The 9,825-nt window shown below is 34.5% G+C and overlaps 1 protein-coding gene across 1 annotated transcript in view; it reads left to right on the top strand.

Moving 5' to 3' along the window:
• The first annotated feature begins 687 nt into the window (after positions 1-687).
• The window catches only part of CLOCK (clock circadian regulator), a 61,281-nt gene continuing 52,143 nt past the window's right edge, over positions 688-9,825 (top strand). Inside the window, exons 1-3 of the mRNA XM_052642012.1 lie at positions 688-762; positions 4,221-4,310; positions 6,798-6,857. Coding sequence (XP_052497972.1) covers positions 4,264-4,310; positions 6,798-6,857 — 107 coding nt within the window. The 5' untranslated portion in view covers positions 688-762; positions 4,221-4,263. The remainder of the gene's footprint in view (positions 763-4,220; positions 4,311-6,797; positions 6,858-9,825) is intronic.

Raw genomic sequence — 9,825 nt, 5'->3', positions numbered from 1 at the left:
TAGCATATAGTTGGATCTTGTATTTTTATCCATTTACCTGCTTTCTCTTTTGATTGGCAACTTCAGTTTATTTGCAATTAAAATAATTACTGATAGGGAAAGACTGTTACTATTTTGTTCATTTTTTGTCCATCTTGTAGCCTTTTCCACTTTTTTTCCTCTGGTCTTCCTTTGTGTTTCATTGATTAAAAAAAAAAAATTATGGGGGTTGATTTTTTGATTCTGCTTTGATTCTTTTCTCATTTCCTTTTTAGGTATCCTCTATAGGTGTTTTCTTTGTGCTTACCATAATGTTAATAGTATATTTTAAGCTGATAACTTGAAAACCTCTACTGTTTTTACTTCTCTCCCCTGTACCACACTTGATCTCTGTTACAAATTACATCTGTTTATATTCATCATATATGAGTGTTTGTTAGCACATACATATGTATGTTCATTAACATACTTTATAGTTATACTTATTTTTGTACTTTTGTCTTTTAACTTCTGTAAAAGTGATTGTAGTTTTTTAAAGTTCTTTTTGAAACAATTATTAGTGTTTAGTGTTTCTTATATATTTTGTGACAAAATTCTAAATTTTATGTTTCAAAATTATTTTAAAACCTCTTTTATGATAAATGTCTATATAAGTTGAATAAATCTAACAAAATTTTTTCTTATTTTAACAGAATTCTGAGACTGATGGTCAGCCATACAGAAGAATATATTGAACTTACAGTTTTCTGAAGAATCAGTTCAAAGATCTCAGAAATACAAAAGGTAATGAAATGATTGTATCTTGAAATGTACTTTGAAATGACACTTCCCTAGGAAAATGAGTTGGGGAGAGTCAGTGCTAAATTATTATATTTCATAGTGGAATTCAGTAGATGATGGACTAAAGATACTTTTTGGAGCAGAAGCAAGTGCTTTTAATAATTACATTGGAACTACTCGAATAAATTGGGACTGTGTAAGTCACCCCACCTAAAACAGAAAGAATCAAGAAGTTGTAAGAGGTATTAGAGATGTGCAGTTAACTACCAAAGGAAGGAGTTAACGAGATAAAAGGGGTTGAAGGTAGAATATGGAGATCAGAGAACTTTGGTTTTTTAATAACTCTTGTAAAACTTTTTGGACACTTTAAACTTTGAACGGTTATACATTTGTGAAAATCAACACTAAGTTTTAAAATGAGAGAGGGGAATTAATGAAAGATCTTGAAATACCAACTGTACACAATTCACAAGATGTTTTTCTGTGAAAGGGAGCTGAAAAGGAGGATGGTACCTGAAGGAGACTGGTGGGTCAAGGAAGTTTTGTGTTTTGTTTTTTCTTTAAGGTAATACACTAAGATTTTGATCAGTTTTGGAGGGAGAAATCAGTGATGTAGAAATGGAAAGCTTTGAGAAAGAGAGCAGATGGGATTCAGAGAAGAAGTAGTATCATATCATTAGATACTGCATAATTTATTTTTAATGTGGAATGTGTTACATTGTATATATGAATTCTTTTCCAAAGATGGACTGCCAGGTACTGAGATTTTCTGTTAGTTACCTGTAATGTTGTGTGCTGAATTTAAAACATACCTGCTTCCATATTGGCAAACTTTGAATTGCTTATACAGTTTATTAGTTATTAATAGCTCCCCATTTGATAAATTTTTCAAAAAGTTGTTTTTAAGATGTTGTTTATAAAAAACTTATACCATCCTGCCCTCTGTTGTGATAAAATAGTAATGTGGTGCTTACTCAGTTGGGAATTCATATCACTGAATGACTTTGAGCTCAAGTTGCTTATGTAAAGGAACATTCGATTCCTAGCTGTAACTTGATCCTTTATATAATTTAATTTGTTCCAACAACTGTAACTGCTCCTTTTAAAGACATTTTATTGCATACCATACTGGTCTATTATTACAGTCAATATTTAAGAGACAAGAGTTTTAACAATAATATTTAATCTGTATTAGAAATTCCTTGCTATGAGTAGGAACTTCACATGTCTTCTAAAAATGAGTCCTTAGAATTCATAGCATGAGCATGTGTAAACTATACCTAGTCTTTTAGTCTGAAAACGTGGGTCCTGGAATAGTCCCGACACAAGACCTGTGGCTACTCCCACATTACCACTTTGTTTTGTTAATTAAGGGGAATCTTCTAAAAGTTACTTTACTTAGTTGGGCCTACTTCACTTTTTCCTCTTATCTTTCCCTTAAATATAGCATGCCTATCATTTGGCTGGACAAGTAGAGAAAAGATCTTGGACTAAGCTGTCAGAGATGTAATTTTATGTTGCTCAATTAGTTAGACAGCAAAAGTGTTTGGAAAAATTTAACCAACAATAATAAAATAGCTTAAGAAAGCATTAGTCTGTCTTCTAAAGATTTTGGATTCACCTCCCTTAGAGTCAGCATGGTCCCTCCTGTATAGTCTTTAAGTCCTTATTCTTTGGGTCTTTTTTTCCCTCTAGTTTGCCCTATTCTGCCTTCTCATAATTAAACAGGTGGATACTTGGTTTCATATAAGGCTCAAATCTGGTCTTTTAACTTTAAACTGAAACTGTTCTTTTTTAATTCACCCAGGTTGGCTCTGTTACCTTTGGACTGTTCTTTCTGTTCTGGTGATAGAACCAGCCTCTGTTATTATCATGATGATAAGTATGTCTGTTGGACCAGAGGGCTGTACTTAGGTGATCTTTAAAGTCTCTTCTAACTCTGAAATTCTGTAATTTTGTCTTGTATTTGCTGATGTTGACCCAGACACTTAAAATCACTATTTTATCCTGAAGTTAGTTCTTTTTATTTTTCTTAACCACTGTCCCCCTCCCCCTACCCCATTATCCTCCCCCACTATCTTTTAAGAACTCTTAGCCCTGCACAGTTCCACTTCTTCAGCCACAACCACATAGGCAACCCAGCATCATTTATCAAGAGTTATTGTCTTCCTCTCATGAATATACATTTGAAAACAATGATTGAGTATTTTAGAATCTCATGTTCTTTAATATTCTCTGGTTCAGAGTGACAGATCAATTTACACTATTTTCTAAATTTTAAATAAAGTTTCTTTTGGCCCAAAACTGTAAGGATATTAGAATTAAGGTGTTAATTCAATATTTAACTCATGACTGTATCTTTTATGGGTAAAACCTGCCTTCTACTTTAGAAAAACTGTATAGAATATAGAGAGAAATTTTAGGCTTATGATTGAGTTTTAAAGCAGTAAATTTTAATTCTTTTGGTGTGAATATGAAACTTCAAAATAAGGCTGTTCTTCAGTTTACTTGCCTTCACCCCCTTACTACTCCTGTTATCTCTCACTTTATACTCTGGTAATTAAAACTTTCAGTTGTAATATACCTACATTTTTCTCTAAAGAGAAAAGTCCTCAAATATGATGCCCTCTCATCTCATAAAGTCCCGGGCCTTTGCATATTGCTATTCTTGTGGCCTAGAATCCTGTCAGCTATTACCTCTTGTCCTTTAGCTTGTTATGTCTGAAACTTAAATGGTCATACAAATCACATAGGGACCTTGTTAAAAATGTGGATTCTGCTTTACTAGGACTAGAGCTGGTCTCAAGATTCTGTATTTTAACAAGCTCTCTGATGATGATGTCAGTCTCAGGACCACGTTTTCAATAACAAGAATCTCTGCTGCCTGACAATATGACTGTCATCAAGAATATTTCCTGACTCTCCCCATATACCTTCATTATCCCTGTTTCTGTAATTATTTAGTTATCTGCCTCCCTATTTAATTGCAGATTTTTGCCTATAATGATTGTATCTCTCATCCTTGTATTTCCAAAGCTAACTGTACTGTTTAATAGAAAATAGGCTTTTAGCAAATGCTTATCACGCATTAGCTGGTGTTCTTAAAGCTTACTTACCTAGACTGACAGATGTAGCCTATGTACATAGTTATATAGTTATAATCTATACTGAATATAGTGGCTTTTTTATTACTTTATTATAGGAAGGAAATGAATTATGGTCTTCAATTTTTTTTTCCCCTCTGTAGCTCTTTATATAGAAGAAGAAAAAACAAAACCTCAAGTGTGCCTCAGCTAAAGGATTATTTTCTTGAAAATAATGTTCTAACCCTTTGTAGAAACAAAAACATTTTGAAATATGTATGATAAACATATAGTGTTTCTCAAATTATTTAATACTCTGTTTGTAGAAATAAGTTTTTTTAGAAAACTAATGACCATTTACCTTTCGTTCCACTCAAGGAGAAGTACAAATGTCTACCACAAGACGAAAACGTAACATGTTATGTTGTTTACCGTAAGCTGTAGTAAAATGAGCTCACTTGTTGACAGGTATGTTTTTAGAGACTCATTTATTCTGAATTATGTAAAGCTATTTTAAAAATTCACTGTTAGAGTAATGGTCTATATCACTGATAAAGGAAGTGTTATGCTTAATCATTAATACTATTATAATTACCTTCTGTATTGAGCAAATGTCATGTAATAGTAAAATGTATTATCTAGAGCCAAAGTCAACAGCATGTGGCTTGTGTTCTGAATGGATCTTGAGCTGTAATTTTGAGTGATTTGGTCAGAACTGTTCTGAAAGGAATTATGACAGTTTCAGGGGTTTCCTTGGCACTTTCTGGAATCATCTATCTCCTTATCTATTGGTCCTAACTTCAGCCTGTTAAACATCTTAGCATAAGAGGTAACTGTAATTATTAATAGGATTTTGTTAGTTGAAATTATAATCTTTAAATCTTACTCTTGGTAAAGGATAGGCCTCCTTGTTTCTTTGATTTTAAGACTTCTTTGACTTTTTTTTTTTACCTTTTAACATGTTTGACACTAGAATTTATCTTCGAGTAGGCCTATCAGAGTTTAATTGGTAGTATTTTTAAATTTCTTAGTGGACATGATAATGGACTTCCCTGGTGGCTCAGACAGTAAAGCGTCTGCCTGCAATGCAGGAGACCCGGGTTCAATCCCTGGATCGGGAAGATCTCCTGGAGAAGGAAATGGCAACCCACTCCAGTATTCTTGCCTGTAAAATCCCATGGATGGAGGAGCCTGCCTGGTAGGCTACAGTCCGTAGGGTTGCAAAGAGTCGGACACAACTGAGCAACTTCACTTTCACTTTTAGTGGACATAATAAGTCTTATCATCAGTGATATCTTAAATTTGATGAAATGCAGTGACAGCTTTTTAAAAATACCTACCCTGACAGCTAACATGCAGAGCACTTTCTGTGTTTTAACTTCATTTAACTTCACAATAATTCCATGAGATTTTACAGATGAGGGATCTGTAGGTCAGAGAGGTTAAATAGCTTGTTTTAAGGTCACATAGTAAATAATAAGCTGGAGTTATGACCTGTGTTGATCTCTCTGACTCTAAAGTTCCTGTGTTTTTATTTTAGTATACTGTGTGATTTTTCCGTAGGGGATTCTTTAAGAATTTTATAGCTAGACTTGTGCACAGAAGTGACTTTTGACATCTAGAGGCAGCTTCCTTCCCTTTTCTGTGAGGTAAATAGTGAAGGTCCATACTTTGCCAGAGCTTAAGACCTGAAGTGCAAGGAGTATCCTCAGGGAGCCCTGCCATAGATTTGGACTGTGCAGTAGTTTCAAGTGGAATCTATGTGTAGTCTTCTCAGAAAAAATGTTTCTTCACTACTCCTTAGGCATTAAATATGATTTCAGTGTTGTGCTTTTGATTGATTTCCAGTTCCCATTCTAGCTAATATGACATCTAGGGATGACAGAGTGCTCAGACATAAAGCAGTGGTTCTTAATATGAATTCATTTTCTCTCTGAATGTCATGAAAGTTAATGGACTCTCTCCTCAATGATGTGTATTTACATGTAGAATTTTTAAATAAATGTTAGTGTTTACATGGAACCCCAAAAGTTTGCTATGATAGAAGATTTGTAGATGATCTCAATTGTGAGACTCATAGGCACTTTATAGGCCACAGAGAGATGTGCTTAAAGGAATCAATAGTGAGTTCATGTAAAAGATCATAAGTCACTTGAAACTATTTAATATTGCCCCTTAGGTTAAGGAGTTAGCCACCAGGTCTCTAGATTTCAGAGAGACTTTTATTAGAATGCTCTTCCTCTCGGTCTTCCAGTAACCAACCCCTTCTTGTCTTTTAGATCTCAGCTCAAATGTTCCCACTTGAAGTCCTTCCCTAACCACACAGATTAAAATAACCACCCAGTAATAAACACATCACTTCTTTAAAAATAAAGAACAGCTCATACATTTTCATGTTGATTTGTTTTTTTCTACTAGAAAGTAAGCTGTAGGGGAGGAGGGGCCTATTTGTCTAGCTAACTGCTTGGTAGCCATGTCTAGAACAGAGCGTGGCACGAGAGTGCTAACAAAAAAAAAAGTTTGTCAAATGAATCAGTAATGAATGAAATTATATCAATATAAGTTAACATGCTAGATATTGTGATATTTCTGAGTGATTTGTGTTTTATAAAGTAAATGTCTATTTTTAAAATGTGACTATAATTAAATATGATTTTAAGTGAATCATTTTTATAATGGCAAATACACTGATTTTCTCTAGGTTTTCACTAGTTACTAAAAGTTTGAAATAAAATATTTAACTTTTGGTTAAATTCTTGTTTATTCTAATAAACTTTTTAAAATGTAGAACATAGTTGAACTTTGTCTGTTTGTATTAGAAAACAGGTTAATAGTTATTGGATTTGAATTTGTACAGTCTGTAACTCTACAGAGATCCTAGGCTATAACTGATTGATTTACGTTTTGTTTCAGTATTGCTGAAGATGATAGTCTGTATCTTTCTGTTTCTTTTAGAGATGATGGTAGTATTTTTGATGGGTTGGTGGAAGAAGATGACAAGGACAAAGCAAAAAGGTAGTTAAACTTATGATGGAATATAGTAAAAAAAAAAATAAGTAACAAGTAAATGTAATGGTAAAAAATAGTAAATCAGTGATTTCCAAAAGCTGTCTGCCTTAAGAAGTTAGATATGTTAGAAAGGAGAAGAGCTGGGGATATCAGTGTGTAGTTTATAAATTAAGTAAAATCTTCCTCTAAAAGTGCCTTTCTCACCACATCACATTATGGCACATAGTATTTACATGACAGCACTGGGGACGTAAGCCTTCAGTCACTTGCCAAGAGAGGGTTTGCCTAGAGTCATCATTGTAGTTGCTATTTTCCCTTAACCTACCCTATTCTTTGGGAGCAATTTATCTAGTATAGCACACCTTCAGAGCAGAGATGGGAGAATTAAGCTTCACCTCCCATGGGGGGATCTTATACTCCAGTGCTATGTTATTTCTTCAGTTGCTTGGTTTGCTCCAGCTTTGGCATTTGGAGGTCTTTCAGAGTTGGCTTCTCTGTGTCTTTTGACATGCCTCCATTCTCCAGTAGAAGGCAAAATAGATGATGAGGGAGGACAGGGAGAATTGATGGAGAGGTGTCATCAAGTAAGTGAGTGGATGGCGTCTAGAGCCATGGTGGTGATGGTGAGGTATTTAACCTTAAATATGGGCCTTGATGGTAATTAAAGTAGCAGGAGGGAGGGTCCAGACAGCATTACAGCCAAGTTTGTAGTCATTGAGAGTGAGCAGTACTTTTCTGTTTTTTTCCCAGTCACATTGAACTATGTGGGTGCTTAGATGAGGGTAGAGGGTGTTGTAGCATTACATTCAGAAACAAAAAATAGACATGTAATAAGTAATAGTTCCTAAATGTCTGTTTTAGCACAATAAAAGGTACTGGGGTAAGGAAAATATTGAGGAAAGCTATATAACTTTATTCAGGTAAATAAAAAGACCTGTACTTGAAGCTAAACATATATAGGATAACTCCTTTCCTTTCAGTCTAGTGGGAGAAAGTTTCTATAAAATATTTTAGGGTCGAGGTAAAGTCACTGTTAAGGTGGGAATAATCAGTCTTGCCTGAATGAAGAGACAGAACTTTGAGGAATTAACTTGGACAGATTTAAAGGCCAAATTTATAGATGGATAAGGTGAGCTAAGGGTTTTCTGTTTGCAGAGACTTTGAAGGTTTGATCATGTTTTTAGGGAACCAAAAATACTATGGTTGTGGGAAACCTTGGAGAAAGAAGACCTCATAATAATGCTGTCAGGATTACCCAGACCGCACTGGGCTCTGACATCTATGAGCTGTTATTATTGAGGTCATCACAAGGGCTGAGTACTTCCAACCTGAGTGTAACATGAAGTAAAGTTGCTTTAATGAGTGTGATCCAGTGGTAGAATTAGCAACGATATTTGATTTCCATGTATTTCTTACACTTGAGTTAAAATGCCAGTTTTAAATGATTACTTCATGATAACTGTATGATCCTGGGCATATTCTCTTTTATGCCTGAGTTGTCACACCTATAAAATGAAAAATAATAAGATCTACTTCATAGGAATTAAATGAAATTTCATAAATGTTTCCAATAATGCCTAGCATATAAATATACAGTAATGGTTCTAAATTTTACCTTCTACACATGTGCAGATATTTCATAGATAGTAATTCTCTGGTGCTTATTTCCTGCTTACTCCTTTCTAGAGGAGTGGAATTAGATCTGTCTCACTTCCTCTAGTGTATGTCCTTTAAAATGTCAGACAAGCAATTTCACCATCTTTAAATTCTCCCCAAACCATCTCTCCACCCAAACTAATATCTCATGTTATATTACTTGGAAATTCCTTTTGATTTTTCTTTTGCTTCCTCACTCCAAATCTGATTTACCTAGAATTGCTAGTTCTGCCTATTAATCCTCAGACCTACACTGCTGTGTTAACACTGCCACTGCTGTGGTTTTTAGCCTAGGATATTGCAGTTGCCTCCTAAATGGTCATCTGGCCTCCAGTCTTGTTTGACATACAGTAAGTTTTCAGTAGCTTTTGTTAAATGAATTGTTTTACCAAGCATTGATTCTTTCATTACTCAGTTGCTGGAATGGTCTTACTATCAGTCAGTTCTGTTCATGGCATTTCTTTGCTTAAAACCTTTCAGTACCTTTCACTATTTAATGACTTTCACTAAAACTAAAATCCTTTTGTGTAGCATAAAAACTTAATGATTTTTTTTCTGAGTACTTATTCTGAACTGCCCACCACTTACACCCCCGACTCCAGCATACTTGGGCACAGAAAGCCTGTACTAGCCACATTAGCCATGCTGAGCTAATTGTGATGGGTTTTCATCTTTGTACAAGTTGCCTGTGTCTGGAATGGTCTTCTCACACATCACTACCCCCTCTTTCTCACTCAGCCTTCATGATTCGATTTAGCACACTTAGGAGTTTCCATAGGATTTAGGTAAATTTCTTGAAAGGGGTTATCTTTGTCCAGTATTCCTAGCCATTGTTAGCACAGTCTGTATCACTGTAACAAAGAGTTTAGTGTTTGGTGAGGGGGTCAGTTAATTTCTATTACATTTCTTAAGAGATTTTTTTTGTATTTCTTCTCAGTACTAATATGGAATAAATGCTACTTCTTTACTGAAAAAAATTAATAGAATTATCCTCTGACCTTTTGGCAAAGTAGTATACTTTGTTTAAACAAAAACTGAATTCTAAAGTCTGACTTCACAAAAGCATATAGTTAGAAGTGTTACAGAATGATTAGTTGCTCTGCAAATAATTATATTTATTTTACAAGTTCTCAGTGCAGCTAACAATTTGCTCCTGGTTACTGCTTCACATAGAAAAGTGGGAATTATTCATTTAGCACATATATTTTGATCACTTACTGTTTGTTAGGTATTATGCTTAAGTGCTTAGATGAAAAAATTTGGGCTCTGCTATTAAGAAGCCCACAGCCCAGTGAAGAGATAGATATGCAAGCAAGTG

Source organism: Budorcas taxicolor, chromosome 6, assembly GCF_023091745.1.
Source record: "Budorcas taxicolor isolate Tak-1 chromosome 6, Takin1.1, whole genome shotgun sequence".
NCBI classification, from domain to species: domain Eukaryota; kingdom Metazoa; phylum Chordata; class Mammalia; order Artiodactyla; family Bovidae; genus Budorcas; species Budorcas taxicolor.
This window is presented reverse-complemented; position numbering and strand designations above follow the sequence as displayed.